This window comes from Kwoniella botswanensis, chromosome 1 (assembly GCF_036426115.1).
Source record: "Kwoniella botswanensis chromosome 1, complete sequence".
Lineage (NCBI taxonomy): Eukaryota > Fungi > Basidiomycota > Tremellomycetes > Tremellales > Cryptococcaceae > Kwoniella > Kwoniella botswanensis.
Window position 1 is genome coordinate 17,192,225 of NC_088599.1, and position 14,918 is coordinate 17,207,142.

General features: G+C 46.8%; 8 protein-coding genes across 8 annotated transcripts; 2 read left to right on the forward strand and 6 right to left on the reverse strand.

Moving 5' to 3' along the window:
• Positions 1-160: 160 nt before the first annotated feature.
• Positions 161-1,010, reverse strand: L199_006505 (uncharacterized protein; the record flags this gene model as incomplete). The annotated part of the gene is made up of 2 exons (XM_064892204.1): positions 161-895; positions 948-1,010. 2 exons carry the CDS (start codon positions 1,008-1,010, stop codon positions 161-163), a joined length of 798 nt encoding a protein of 265 aa, XP_064748276.1.
• Positions 1,011-1,852: 842 nt separating this feature from the next.
• Positions 1,853-3,658, forward strand: L199_006506 (uncharacterized protein; the record flags this gene model as incomplete). The annotated part of the gene is made up of 12 exons (XM_064892205.1): positions 1,853-1,859; positions 1,911-2,046; positions 2,101-2,129; positions 2,190-2,261; positions 2,325-2,338; positions 2,401-2,492; positions 2,548-2,610; positions 2,676-2,693; positions 2,748-2,917; positions 3,037-3,382; positions 3,439-3,532; positions 3,593-3,658. 12 exons carry the CDS (start codon positions 1,853-1,855, stop codon positions 3,656-3,658), a joined length of 1,107 nt encoding a protein of 368 aa, XP_064748277.1.
• A 477-nt stretch (positions 3,659-4,135) lies between these two features.
• On the reverse strand, positions 4,136-6,885 carry L199_006507 (uncharacterized protein; the record flags this gene model as incomplete). Its single annotated transcript, XM_064892206.1, has 16 exons — positions 4,136-4,283; positions 4,352-4,424; positions 4,484-4,554; positions 4,620-4,651; positions 4,702-4,824; positions 4,879-5,059; positions 5,118-5,212; positions 5,268-5,382; positions 5,446-5,580; positions 5,627-5,655; positions 5,716-5,895; positions 5,954-6,077; positions 6,197-6,663; positions 6,712-6,748; positions 6,800-6,812; positions 6,864-6,885. The coding sequence occupies 16 exons, from the start codon at positions 6,883-6,885 to the stop codon at positions 4,136-4,138; spliced, it is 1,845 nt and encodes a 614-aa protein (XP_064748278.1).
• Positions 6,886-7,121: 236 nt separating this feature from the next.
• Positions 7,122-8,012, reverse strand: L199_006508 (uncharacterized protein; the record flags this gene model as incomplete). Its single annotated transcript, XM_064892207.1, has 1 exon — positions 7,122-8,012. One exon carries the CDS (start codon positions 8,010-8,012, stop codon positions 7,122-7,124), a length of 891 nt encoding a protein of 296 aa, XP_064748279.1.
• Positions 8,013-8,546: 534 nt separating this feature from the next.
• L199_006509 (uncharacterized protein) lies at positions 8,547-9,091 on the reverse strand (the record flags this gene model as incomplete). Its single annotated transcript, XM_064892208.1, has 2 exons — positions 8,547-8,908; positions 8,992-9,091. 2 exons carry the CDS (start codon positions 9,089-9,091, stop codon positions 8,547-8,549), a joined length of 462 nt encoding a protein of 153 aa, XP_064748280.1.
• Positions 9,092-9,502: 411 nt separating this feature from the next.
• On the reverse strand, positions 9,503-10,237 carry L199_006510 (uncharacterized protein; the record flags this gene model as incomplete). Its single annotated transcript, XM_064892209.1, has 1 exon — positions 9,503-10,237. One exon carries the CDS (start codon positions 10,235-10,237, stop codon positions 9,503-9,505), a length of 735 nt encoding a protein of 244 aa, XP_064748281.1.
• A 522-nt stretch (positions 10,238-10,759) lies between these two features.
• Positions 10,760-11,750, reverse strand: L199_006511 (uncharacterized protein; the record flags this gene model as incomplete). Its single annotated transcript, XM_064892210.1, has 5 exons — positions 10,760-10,892; positions 10,952-11,165; positions 11,274-11,449; positions 11,506-11,626; positions 11,675-11,750. 5 exons carry the CDS (start codon positions 11,748-11,750, stop codon positions 10,760-10,762), a joined length of 720 nt encoding a protein of 239 aa, XP_064748282.1.
• Positions 11,751-12,558: 808 nt separating this feature from the next.
• Positions 12,559-14,392, forward strand: L199_006512 (uncharacterized protein; the record flags this gene model as incomplete). Its single annotated transcript, XM_064892211.1, has 7 exons — positions 12,559-12,715; positions 12,775-12,860; positions 12,908-13,293; positions 13,341-13,445; positions 13,496-13,849; positions 13,895-14,077; positions 14,128-14,392. The coding sequence occupies 7 exons, from the start codon at positions 12,559-12,561 to the stop codon at positions 14,390-14,392; spliced, it is 1,536 nt and encodes a 511-aa protein (XP_064748283.1).
• Positions 14,393-14,918: the final 526 nt, after the last annotated feature.

The following is a 14,918-nucleotide window of genomic DNA, read 5'->3' on the forward strand; positions in this document are numbered from 1 at the left end:
ATTATAGATTGATACATAGAATGATTGGATTATAATGGGATATGCATGACCTGTTGCATATATGAATACATCTATCAGTTATGTGCAATCACAAAAATGATATAGTAGTAATGCCATGAATGCTCACCATAAATAGACTATCGAAAGATACTCCTTTAAATCACTTTGCCATCTTCTTCAACTTCTCCCCAAACACCTCATCCCACTGCTTGGTAACTTGTATTCCCTGACCTGCTGATACCGTATCCAAATTACTCTCCCAACCTTTGACAACATCTTGCATGAACTCATCCACTGACAGTGCAGTCGGACTGTTTTCTTTCTTATTATCATCCGGGTTCAATCTATCCCTATGCAAGTCAGACTCTACCTGAGGCGGTACTATCTCAATCACCTTAATCTTACTATCCTCCGCGGCGAGTTGTTGTCGTATATTCGCAGTGAACATGTGTAACCATGCTTTTGTACCATTATAAACCGGGTTGATCGTACTGAAAGGTATGAAACCAAGTACCGATGAGACATTCATAACCACCCCTCCGTTTTCTAGCTTATTGAAGTGATCTTGAATGAACTTGACGGTGAGGTACATTGGTCCACGGATGTTGATGTTGATCTCTTGATCTGCCGAAGCAAAGTCGAACTTGTAATCCTTTGACAAAACGTGCAGGGGTCTTTGGACACCTGCATTGTTGATCAAGCAATCTACATCGGGATGATCCTTGATAATCTGTTGAACTGTATGGGAGATCTCATCTAAGGAAGAACCGGTATCTAGAACGTAGTACCCCGTCGCACCGATCTCGGAGGCCGTATCCTTGAGCGTGGACTCAGTACGACCAGCTAACAGAACTTTTTTACCCCGTTTGAGAAGCTCGATGGCCATGGCTTTGCCCTTGGAGGTGATCAGCCGTGAACATGGATATGTGCTTTAGTTGAGGACTTACCAAACCACCCCCTCCTCCGGTGATCAAAGCGCATTTAAAGGAAAGACTATCAACAGGGGCCATGATGTGTGAGTATTGGACCATAGAGGTTTGAACAGGTTCAGAGAACTTACATGCGAGTATATATACATTGGATCGTTGAGCGAACATGTGAGTTCGACATCGTCTTTCATCCTCCACTGTGACATCATTCATTCACCGTACTCGTATTATTCCATCTCGTCAAAGTTAACTTTAGAACCACATGTATCAGATTGTTCCTCTTCACGTGGTAAGTTGATCGTATGTATGGAGCAGATTCATCCATTCATAGATAACTCTGCGATCTACCTTATCTGCTCGCCATGATATCTGTTGGTCACATCAATAGCGTATACTAAGGATTACCTGGGCAAAAGCAATACATCGATCACCTCTTGTGCCTTGTCTAGTAAGCAGATCTGGATCTCACTCTGATTAGTATGTAACGGTCATCGATGCTGGATGCTCAAGTGTGACTGTCGGTCACCGAATCATCATCGCCAACCATTCAACAACACACGGATACCGAAACAAACTCACTTGCTGTAACATACACAGCCATATACATACATACACGTCCTTAGCTTCTCGATCCAGGCCATGCATGCGTAATTCTGTCGATTACATGCACCCACTAGCGTCGTATGGGCCCGCTGACCGATTCATACACAATCGACATGTAAGATGGGCTCCGATAATGGCCAGAATCTTTCCTCGGTATGTCCATCTTAACCACCGCCTCGCCGAAGTCTACCCAAGGTATATATATATATATACTGATCCTTGAAAGAAGGATGGGTCGTCTCTTCATCACTTTCAATTCCCAAGATCGATACAAAGTATAAGGTGTAAACCATATCTTCTGGAATTACGAATAACTCACCATGGATTGTGAGTTCATCCTCATCTTTCCACTAATCAAGCTGACACCTCCTCTCCCAGGCTTCATCTACAAGACCAACAATCTCACCCTCGCTCCCTTTGAATGCAACAATATCGAGGGATCACCCAACTTGCTCAGCGGGAAGGTGGAGTACTCTCAATATGGATATACAGTTTCGGATACATGGAGTTATGTGTGAGTCGATATCCCTTTTCTGAGCAAGGTCCTACTGATGTTGTATAATCAAAGCTTCATCTCTGTATTCGGTGTTGCACTTGGTGAGTATCCTCTTCACTACGTTATAACCACACAGCTTACCTTATATTCGCATACGACAGTCGTACAGCTCCTTCTCAGTGTCTTCTGGAGATGTTGGTGGACTCTACCCACTTTAACTGCTGGCACAGCTGGTGAGTTTGTCCTTCACTTACCATCAGTCTATATGAGCTGATATATCTTTGGAACTGGTATAGTCGAGGTTGCCGGGGTATGTACCCATGCTCTATCGCTTATAATGCTGGTTACGACTAACTCGCCTAATCTTCGTAGTGGGGAGGACGGCTCTGGAGTGTGTTATCTTGGGAATGGGTACCCAACGAAGGTGGTGTCTGGGATAGTGCATATGGAGCGTACATCATGCAGTGGGTTGTACTTAAGCTTCTGAACCGATCCATGCTGATCTGACGATTCCCGCAGGATCTGCTGTCTCGTTATCGCTCCCACTTTCTACTCTGCCGCCAACTATATCCTCTTTGGAAGGTGAGTAGACTTCACACGTCGGTCGACCAGTGATAGAGCAGCTAATATTGTAACCTCTCCCACAGAATCATCGCTGCTGCGGGGTAAGTTTACATCTTCACATCGACTGTTCCCATCATACTAATCCTCTCCCACAGCCCCTCATACGTCTCCCTCCACAGTCAATCGTTCTCAACCATCTTCGTCATCGCCGATATCGCATGTCTAGTGATTCAAGGTGCAGGAGGTGGTATCGCCGGTACTGCCGATGACAAAGATGGTTCGGACATGGGTGCTTATATCATGACTGCGGGTGTCATCTTACAACGTGAGTGTGGTCTTGGTTCGATTTTACTCCTCCCCGGACTCGATCAATCCATATTGGACGAGTCATCCTTCGGTCTTTTTTTCTCTGTACATAATGCTGACACACCCTACCCCACTCAGTTATCGTAACCATCTTCTTCACCGCATTATTCGCCGAATGGATCTGGAGACGACGAATCCACAAACCATCCAAAAGACAATTCAACCCATTCGCTCGATTCTACCGAAAGAAAAATGCCGCTGCTGCTGCCGCCGCTGCATCCCGTGAACATATCGAAATGTCACCTTCAGCTACTCTCGTGGAAGACCCATCTATGATTAACGCCATGAAAGCTGAAGCGAGTAGTGCATCGTACACCAGCGATAACGTGCCATTCGTAGCTGGAGGTGAAAGACAATTGTCAGATGGGAAAGTCAGATTGATGTGCGGATTGATCTCTTTCGGTACTTTACTCATCATAATCAGGTGAGTATCCTTTATCAATTCATTCAGTTCTGGCCCTGAATAGCTTGCTCCTTTAGATCCGTCTACAGATCAGTTGAATTACTTGACGGATGGGAAGGTGCTATCGCCATCAACGAGCCATTGTTCTTGGGAATGGACGCGTTCTTGATGGTGAGTGATACGGCGGATCTCTCTCCTGACTACTGCTGCCTGGCTTATGTTTTACATCAGGCTACCTTCGCTATCACTTATGCTATCATCCATCCCGGTTTGGCATTCGGTAGACGTCAGTTCTAAGTTGACGTTGGTCGAGGGGGAAATAGAGTCCTATGAACAGAGACAGAATGTCCCTCGATCAGAAAGTTTAGAGATCGACAAGTGAATAGAATCTGGATGAGCCTGTAGCGTATTACCATAGATGGACCATTTTCAGATTCTCTTTTTTAGACAAGCATGTACAGAAGTATACAATTTCAGATGTTGCATATACGTATGAATTTTGAAGTTCTTTTCAAGGCTTAAACATGTACTGCGAACAATGCTAAATTAGGTACAATCATTCACTCGAGTCTGTGGACGAGTGCACCTCAACATGATCATTTGTTAGTACAATTGTGATATTCATAAACTACAACGATCAACGATATGGCGGTCATTACATAGTCACTCCCGGCTCATACTGAGTCCCGATTTGAACCAACTTTATGCTATAGATCAAAACTACTTATCCGTCAGTTTTCCCCGCCCATCAAACATCAGAGGCAACAATCCGCCTCAGCCGCGTGGCGGGGGGCATTGACGCCTATACACATTTCCGGTCAGTCTCTGCTTAGTCGAACCACCTTTCTCCGTATCGCGTTCAGGTTTTAGATCGGCCAAATCGAGCTTCCAACATCGCTCGATTCCTTTTGTCGCTTCGGCTCTGCACCACATTGAGGTGTATTTGAGTTCTCCGATGCTACGCACAAGACGGGGAAGATTAAGACTCACGCTAGGTTCGTATATGCCAACCGTTGTATATAACTACTTATGAACTGCACGTCCTTGACGTAAGTTGCAGCGGCTGGATCAGGGACATATTAGCAATTGAACCATCTACAGAACTATGATCGAAAGACTCACCAAAAAGATCCCCGTTAGCTTCCAATCTCTTACTTTCCCAGATCAACAGCGTAGCAACTCGACAGCAAATTCTACAGGGTGATGTGAGCCCAAATCAGCATATATATTGTCTACAATCAGCTAAAGGTTGACACACATTACTGCAAACAGATTGACATCTCCGATATCCTGCATCCAGTTCATCAGCGAATCTTCTACGGGGAAGAACGTAGACTCACTGCATCTCTTTGTAAATGCAGAACACCCAGTATCTTCCTGGCCGCTTCTAAAGCCCTTGGATCGGGTTGATCAACCGAGTCGATCGAATAAAGTAGCATTTCTGTGCAGAGGGTGATAAATTGCTATGATCGAGCTCATGTCAGTAATAATCATTCATCTCATCAGCTTCATCTTACTAGAGTCGCGGTGTCGGCCGTAATCGTTGGTCTACCATCTAAAGATTTGGCCGTCTGTCTCAGCTCCGAAGGTATCGTCTTGTTGAACCTGGCGATGGCATGTCCCAATCTCTCCTGACCTTCGATGTCGGGCCGGCGTGATACCTGATACATCAATTCGATAGCGAAGAGGACGAACCCTCTGGAGTACAGCAAAGAAGTCAATATCCTGCGCTTGAAAAGCAAGCTTATTGACTTACATTTCAGGCAGATGCATTTTATCGCATGTGACAGGAGGTTGATCGAGGAACAAATCAGTCACATGCTGATCGCATGAAGCTAGGTGCGGGTCATTCTGTAGGATACCGTCAGCTGAAAGCCATAAGCCAACGACACAATCTCCCACTCACAGTCTCGTACTCTGCCCATGGACGAGGAAGAGGTGTCTTGACCCTTTGCAAGTCAAATCCACCTGGAAGTTCAAACGCGATGGAAGTACATCTGTCGACTAAGTATAAAGTCCAGCTGAGAGAACTCCATCTGATCAGTTGAACATTCAGGATTGATCGGTTCTGGAGATCGACTCACAAAGCATAAATTCGATCTGCTAATTCCAGCTGAGACAGCGCCGGACTGTCACGTTTTCTACTCTCCCCGGGAGTAAGTTCACACTTGTAGTCGACGGAAGACCGTATGGTATCCAGACCAGATGCTATGGCGACTCTGCGAAGACAAGTCAGTATGTCGAATCTCAATGCTCAAAACTCACCGAACAGTAAGACCCATCATTGCCAAGCCCTATACCAGCTAAATCAGCTCGAATCGTAAGTAGGAGGAAAAGAAAAGCTATAAACTCACCTCCATATGGCTGTCCAAGCCAAAGTACCAGGTAGCAATCATAGTCCCTGCTCGGATAGCATCAAATACATGATCCACTTTCTTGAGAGCGAGATCCAGTTGCTCCTTTGCTCTCTTCAAGAAGGTTGGTTCTTGACGTCGGAGTGATTCCAGAGGTGAGCCTCGGCATGTCATTAGATACTAAAAAGCAGGGACTCTCAGCGTGGAAATCACGTCACAGATATACCATTTTACCCACTATTGCGTTTAGCAGACACGGATGAGGACGTAGCGCTGGATCGGGTGACTGAAGTCGTGAATAGAAGGTAGAGATGTGCATGTCCACTCCAAAGATTCTCTGGCCTGTGAAGTAGAGAAGGAGGCTGCAGGTCTGTCAGCGGCGATCGTAGTGACGCACGGAGCAAAGGCTACTGGTGTTGATAACAAGGGTTACAAGGAAGAAAGACAGTGGATTGAATTGAGCGGAGTAGTCCCAACTTACAGATGGTCCCTCTCCACCTCACTCAGCTCCGTCTCTTCCGTCCATGCCAGGCTATCATCCAAAACACCTTGACCTAACAAAGAGGTTATGTCTACGTTATCCCAAGGTGACGGCATGGTCTGCACCGGTCCCATCATACTGGGAAGCAAACCTATCATGCTAGTATCCTGACTCCATGGACTGGCGTTGTAGGAAGTGGGGATGGTGGAGTTGGATTGCGATGTGTCAAAAGAAGACATCGCCGAGCCTCTTCGATCTGGTGTACCGTTCGTGTCTAATTGAGGAGCTAAGTCTAAAGATGATGAAGAGGGGTGGGTGGCGATGGGAGGAACGGGAGTAACGGGAGTAACGTTGGAGATAGGAATAGGAGGTGAGCTGTCGCTGGCACTGGTCGGAGTCGAGTTGTAGATACATTCTCGGTTCTTCTTGAGACAATTTGCACACGATGGTTTCTCCGCTGGGCATCGCTGATGTACTCCGTCAGCTTATGATGAGGTGGTAGTCTTGTCACTCACAATCTTGCGGGTCTTGCACGACTGACAAGCATCGCCGCTGTGTATTCATACAGTCAGACCCTCCCCTGTCACCGACTAATCAACTCACCGAGCCAAGGGTCCTATTGAACATACTCAGCTGACATTCCTCTGCTAAACAAGGAATCACCTACTATGTTTCGGTGCAGCTGGCATGCTTAGATGTCCTGTACTGTGCAATCTGGTCTTCCGAGCAGGGATATATGCTCAATGGTGATGCTATATGCATGAGATCACAAAGATGTGGACGATGTAAGGTAGGGGGGATTGACAAAGCTGTGTACGAGAGGTCTGTTTACACTTTCCATGCTTAATCATTGGTCTTACGTAAACACACCAAAACCCAAGTGGTCCAATCCATAGCTCCATGCCCAATCCTCTATCCGCTCTTGTCAGGTCATATGGACCTCATCAGTCTGCTCATCGTCTGAGCTCAGAGCAGTCATCATGAGAAATATATCTCTCAATCCTCGGGAAGATCTTATTGGCCGAATCACCCGAAGATCTCGAAGGGAATCCTCGGACTCCGGCTCGTGATAGCTACCACTGTCGTGACCTTGTTGGCTGGATGCGTCCCGATTGAGAAGGTTCAAACCCCTTTGTGAACGCATGTAGTGGATGGTGTGGGTGGACCTAGGGTCTAGTGACTCGATGAAAACTTGACCTGCAATTCCCAGTGGTGTGGCTTCAGTGAAACTTCTCGAAGCTCGTCTAGGCGGCCGACTTCGAGCAGCTGTCGATCTCCGTGCAACCCGGGCGTGCTCACGATCATCGATTACACGAGTAGTGAATGTCGATTCTATACTGACTGTAGGGAATTGCTCTTTGACACTTTGTACGGCAGATTGGATAGTTCCGTGGAAGTATTGTTTAGCCAAGTCGAAATTATTATTGGTGAATGCCAATCCGTCATGGGCAAGTCCGGTGTATGTACTGACTTTCGAGTCGAGGTCTGAGCAGGCTCTTTGTATAGCGCTATCTGACGCAGCAGACTGGTCCACACCATCGAGTTCGTACCGTGTGGCTTTGAATAGCCTTCTGTTGTTTCTTGGCCAATGCATCGCTTCGGTATGTAGCTTGATAGTGCCATGTTCGGAAGGGGGTAATGCGTCTTTGATAAACCCTTTCTGGGGTCTGGGTCGGTCTTGTGGCCTGCCTCTTGTAGAAATGACAGTGGCTGCAGCTAACGAATCAGGATGGGGATTTTCTTCAGTGGACTCCGACTCCCGAAGGTCAACAGACTTACCAATCGTGCTTTGTTCTGAATTGTGGTCCGGATCCATCTTGTGATTTTGGGTTTATGACTCGAAATGGGGGTGTAGAAGTGATGGAGTTTGGAGAGGAAAGTGCAAAGGCCATACGGAAATCGTTGGCGTACGAGCAAAAGCATATCGCTATGGTGAAGCTGTTCGTCGCTCACAGACGAACATTGAGGCTCAGCAAGGCTTTAGGCTCACCAGAGGGACGTCATACTTGGTCCATCCTTTGTAAACGGGGAGTGCTGCGGACCCCCCCACCCCACTGGGGCAGGTAAGATACAATGGAGATGAAAAATGAGACAAGAGAGATGGAAGACCTTCCTTCGAGCGTAGTATGAACAGGCAGACAGCAAGTCAATACCCTGATTGACACAGCTCGAGGGGTGGCACAAGAGCATGACGAGAGTCGCTCATCCAGACATGGAAGCGAGGATGTACGCCGATATGCAGTGAAGTATGGTGTTGACATGATTGTTTGGTATATAAAGTAATATCATTACATGTTCAAATCAGGTTGACTGGATTCCCTGCATATCCAGTCGGTGATCCCCTCTACCACTAAATTCTATCGGAATCACGGCCATCTTCTCCCGCCTCGTCTAGAAGGCATACCAGACCTTCCTCGTGTATTCCAGTAGAAACCTCCCTCACAATCTTGTCATTGGGTGTGTTGGTGACAAACGAAATACCGGGGTAATTCCTAGCCCATGAATTGGCGAAAGAACCCATACTTCTCGTCATCAGATCATTCGTGGGCGTGTTTTGATTGATCTTGGTATTCCTAATTCTGATCAAATCATCCACCGTCCATCCTAGATCAGACTCAACCCCTTCTTTCGCTGGTATATAATGAGGATCGTTCTCGTCGGCTTTGTTAAGTGGGTGGATATGAGTAAAGTATTTGGTAGGAATCCCACCACCTTGGGTGAGGCATGACCGGTGATCTCGATGGTTCCTCTTTCAGATGGGGCGTAGGTCGGCATTAGACCGGAAGATGTGCTACCTTGGTTTTCAGAGCTGGATTGACGTGTGGATAGATAACTGTCAACGAAAGATCGCAGAGCCGCGGAGATGGTGCAGGTGCTGGTGAATAGGTAGGACATGATGTTATACTACAATGTGTGGCGCAAACGACAAAATGAGAAGAGTTTATTGCCACGAGAGTTGGTGTTGGCGGCACCAAAGCTTGGAAAGGTCTGTGTTGCAATGCAGAAGAACTATCTCTTTATATCTCTATGTCTCACTCTGTGATTCCTACACTGATGTCATAAAATGAGGATGAATCGCAGAGAGGGGTGAGACAGATACTACCTTTGTATCCACAACGAATATGGATTGACCACGAAAGGAACGTGACCCTTTTGGCATTCACAACTGAAAAGGTCTGACGATCTATACACTTCGCTGCATCAGTCAAAGGGTTCATATCAAGTCAGACCTTACATGTGTATCAGGTCATCTAAGCAGGGTAAAATACGGTAGGAATATCCATCCAAATATCACAATGTACGACTTTACAGCCTTACCGAAGATCCCTCTTTATGCTTTCTCATAAATGGTAGATGCGCTCGCGAACTCTGATGACAGGGACTCTCTATGTCCACTTGCTCTCGTTGGAAGGTTGTGCGTCTCGCGGTCGCAGGTTTATACAGATCACCGGATGGTGTATGAGTGATGAACGTGATCTCTGGGTATCTTACCGCCCAATTATCCGTCATCTTGCTCATGTTATAACCTAGCGTGCGCTCTGGGCCTGAAATCCAGTCATAGTACGAAGACGACTTGTTCAAATGGCTCATCTTGGTGTCCAGTTCAGAAATGATACAGCTCTTCGCTCTTTGATATTCTGAATCTTCCACATTTAGATCGCTGAGTGGGTGAATATGAGCTGACATGTGACTTCCTTCGCCGGTCTGAGTGATCCTCGCGGTGACCTCGACTGTCCCCGCCTTCGGAGGGAAGAGAACGATAGGTAGTTGATTTCCATCGTTGAAATAGTGACGTCTATTCTCCTCAGAGATGGCATATCTTTGTTTCCAGTCTTCTGCAAGGTATCTCGAGTCGTCCACGATGGTTTCGATTTCTTTCAAAGACAGTTGCACGTCACCGTTCTTCTTTCGTTGTTCCTCGTAGAATTTCGATGTGGCTCGTTCTTCGGCTTCCCGTTGTCGCGTGCGTTTGTAGTCTTTCCATAGGAATTTGGACTGGAAGGCAAATACGCTGATGCTATCGACGACAGTGGAGAGCATGGTGATGTTGTGACCGTTTTAGGGTTCAAATCCTTAAGGGTTGACTAAGAAGTAAGTATACTGGATGAAGTTTAGGTAAAGCATTACACTACTTATACCATTGAAAATTACTCCATGATGATGAGAATGAATATTGGTTCCAAGAACGCTCGATGACATCATATACTCTAGTATTCGCAACACAAAGGATTCTAGAGGGTGCGATCTTCGTAAGAATGGTCGACACAGGTCAGAGGTCGACGACCGACTCCTTCTGAGTGAGGGTGAGAAGTCAGTGACATCATCTTCTCGGTGATCCGCCCAACCTCAGTCAGACCCTTGATTGTATGAATCCAGATGGTATAGGACAATTCACTAAACAATGTGATCACCGTCTGCATGGGTATAGGATCAGACTGTGGTAGAGTGGGACCCCGAGGCTAACCGGCCTGACCAGTCAATTGGACAAAGAACAAATACATCAGAATACCATGTAAGTACAAAAAGGTAAGAAGACTGATCATGATGTCCTCCGAGTCAGTATCATTCCCTTCCGAATCGATTCAATATCGTATGAGCGAACAGCATTCCTAGCGAGAGAGAAAGATGAAAATTCGTTGATAGGGAAGTTGGAGATGAATTTGCGATTTTGTCCATTATTGGTCTTTGATTGTCTCTGTCGATGGACAAAATCTAAGCTTGATTACTCATTGTAACAAGGTGAACCATACTCACAGTAAGGAAGGAGCAACGCTGACCGCCAGTTGTACCATGGTGGGACTACCGGCGACGGAATATGGTTCTACACCGGATGGAGGAACGGTCTGGAAAGTCGCTGTTCCAGTATATGCTATTGAGTTTCCTGATGGCTCTGTGGTCTGTCCCGAGTTCGAACTGGACTCGGAGGCTATGGGTGTACCGTTGACCGAGAAGAAGTCGATATCCAGCCCTGTGTTGAATTGCATCCAGCGTCAGTGGATGTTACTAGTAATAGTGGTTGGGGGCGATCACGAGTAAAACGAAACGAGGCGATCTCAGTGATCCAGCTACCACTCACATATACCACCCACACCAGTATCGTAGAATGGCTCATTTGTCATTATCACCGTATGCGTCTTGTTCTCCAATCCATGAGCTTCGAACAGGATTTGTTGGTACAGTTCTGGATCCCTCGCTGTTCCATTCACATATTGCTTCTCGCCACCATCTATTAGGCCTGATAGGAAGCCGTGGCTACGATAAAGTATGATTAGTAATTGATGATCGGGAAAGAAGACAGATAAACTCACTTAGGCCTCTTAGCTCCATACACCTGTATATCCGTCCCCACAAACACGATCACAGCTGTATCTCCATTGTTGGTCGTTGAGTGGAAAGTGGAGTTTTTGTATCGACCAAGGAATGGGTCGGCTATGACCTTTCGTTAGCTGGACGTGACACCAGTGATCTACAACTCACAATCCTGTTGCAGATCCCAGTCTCCGACATATGAGATGTAAGGTGACGAGTCGTCGTATGATTGCGTGGTGGCCATCGCTACTACGGTGCGCTGGGTGTGGGTTGGTGAGAATTCAAGTAGAACACGTTATTTTAGATGAATTTGACAAAGAGTATACTTGAGAAAGATTCATGATTCCACGGGGCTCAATTGATCGGGTGAGCACTCAATCATCGCTCCCTATCTCTTGAAGCATAATCCGACTGTGAGATCTCTCCTTTCATCTGGCTATCCGTCCACCTTCCGTGAGAGAGTGCTAAAGAATCCCTTTGACTTCCCTTGGGAAAGAAAACACACACAATACGTGAATTGTTTGACTGTGTGTCATGAATGTGTGAGGTGGTGTGTGCGTGTGTGTGTATATGTTGGTGTGCGACACATGTTCTTGATCGAGTGATTGGAGATGGACCCAGCACTGCACGTGATAACTTGGATGTCAGGGAGATTGTTGCTCTGATAACAACAGTGAATCATGATCTCAGTCCATTGCAATTCCATACGTGCATAAGAAGGATACTCCATCCTGTGACTCCTTATTACCCCATCATCTACTGCTGATAAACTGTTACCACCAGGGTGGAGGATGTGGAGGTGGATCGTTGTTATGGTGGAGGTTCCTTCTCGTTATTGGCAATTTTGTTGTGGAGGGATGATTTCTTATGATGTTACTGATGATAACGGCCAGAGCAGTGGTACGAAAGACTTTTGCAGATTTCCCATAGCATCCATCGGTGTCCAGATCGTTGATCGCAATTTTGTCTTCGAATATGAATGCCTGTCCTAACAATGAAGAGGCAGCGACTCGCAAAATATCCATCGCTTTAGTATCGCTTCCTCAGTCGCGATGGGAGAGCTCTCAGGGCTATCATTGCCGGGCGAACATGATAGCAAGGTCCAAGGCCAAGCATCAGAAGCAATACAACATGATCTGGCACATACCTTGTCAAAAGGGAGAAAATACGCTCTGCTAGCGGTGTTCTCAATGGGGTTGTTCATGGATGGTAAGTTCAAACGCACTTGGCGGTAGCAGCGACAGTGACCAAAGTGTTTGCTTCCCCAGTCGTCGGTTTCTCCGTCTTCTTCGTCATGGTCAGTTCCACTGCGGAGGATTTAGGCATTAGCACGGCGGAAGAGACATGGATCATTGTAAGTTCTGTTCCTGCCATCAAGCATCATCGCTCAAATTTCCATAGACCAGCTACGGGGTGACATTCGCGTCGTTCTTGCTATTTTGGGGAAGAGTATCAGATCTATATTCACCCAAATTAGTGTTTACTTTCGGCTTCATCGGATTGGGCATCGCAAGCATCATCATCTCGTTCTTGACCAATCCAATCGCGTTCTTCGTGTTCAGAGCAATAAGCGGGCTCTGCGGTGCTTGTCTGGTTCCATCGTGTTACCGTCTAATTACGTCCATCTTCACCAAAGAAGAGCTTTCATTCGCTTTCACGGTGTATGGTATCACTGGGTCTATAGCCAATTCATCTGGTGTGGTCATCGGAGGAGCTCTTTTGCAGATCCCTGGTACTGGGCAGCTGGTAGGTTGGCGTTGGTACTTTAGAATTGCAGCGGCTCTCATGTGAGTGGACTCGTCTGTATTGGTACGTCGACTGATCAGTTACACAGCCTGCCAGCAGCAACCTTATCCTTCTTTCTCATACCCAAGGCAAGAGGTGAGAATGCCGCTTCTCATTCCAAGTTAAAGCGGATGGATCTGCTTGGTGTCTTCCTGTGAGTTGTACAGTGGGAGTCTGACGAAATCGCCTGACCATCTGCACCAGCATTCTCTCCGCTTCCTTACTCTTGATCGTCGGCTTGACACTCGGCGCATCCCGTGGATTCAGCAGACCCTCGTTCTACGTCCCACTCATCATCTCTTTCCTACTATACCCGTCGTTCTTCCTATGGGAAAGACGGCTTCAAGATGGTTTCGCTCTTATCCCCTCGCGCACCTGGCACAATCCAAATTTCCTATTGTGGTCGCTTCTTGCGTTACTGGTTTACGGATGGTGGGCTGCAGAATTCGTCGCTCAGGCGGAAACGTATATGCAAGTGCATGATGATCTTCCGATCATCGCGGGTATAAGGCTGTTGCCACAGGGAATTACCGCATTTAGTATGAGTTTGGTGCTGATGTGAGTTAGGTCAATGAGTCGATTCATTGCTGATTTGTTACCTAGCAAATACCCCGCTATATCCACTAAACCTCGCTTCGCAGTCATCGGCGGTTTCATCGTCTCCATTGTAGCATACGTGCTTTTTATTCTTGGCGGGGCGAGAGTCGGTTCAGACTATTGGAAATTCACGTTCCCAGCGTCCATCATTGGTTCACCCGCGATGCAAATCGTGATGAATAGTTGCAAGTGAGTGATGAAGTTCTCGGACCTAAGACACATGCTCATCGACCAATTAGCGTCTGTGCAATGATGTCAGTCGATCCTCATGAATTTGGAGTAGCGGGTGCGATATTGCAGACCTCGTTCCAGATAGGTTCAACGGTAGCTCTATCCATTCAATCTGGTCTATTAACGGTCTATCCACAGTCATACTTCGATATACGGAATATCCGCGCCTCGTGGTATTTCATGCTTGGATGGACCGTCGTGTGGACAATTGTGTTTGCGGTTCTGTATCGACAGCCGAAGGGGAGATTGTCTGGGACGATAGCGTCTCATTAGATCAGCTCGGATACCGCATGTGCTAGTGCACCACGTATCGAGTCGTATTGACGAGGAGCTACGCCTCGTGCTGTGTACCTCCCTTGACCTCTGCAGGTAGCTAGGAACAGCTTAGAACGAATATGCCGTTGCTCAAGGGAAGGATCAGCTTATATCGTGATGAATGTACATGTGCTTACAATACTTTGAACCGTTGGGAGTCGTCTTTTTCATCAATATACCCATGGGGTACGTCAACTCGACATACCTCTCGGGTCGGGCGACTCGTGGCACGAGTGTGTGTAGATGTATTCAACCTATCCATTCCAATGCCGTGTAAGCACCCGAACGCTTGAATGCAGTCACGGGATTGCTTCGATTTGCCTACGCTTATGACTTGCTTGACTCTGAACAGATAAGATGCATCATTCATTTCTTTTCGGTTTGATCGACTCCAGCTACGCTACATTATAACATTGGATACTACTGACTGATTATCATATCAAGAACGACTTTGCTGGCTGCGACGGGTCCTGCGGTAGACTCA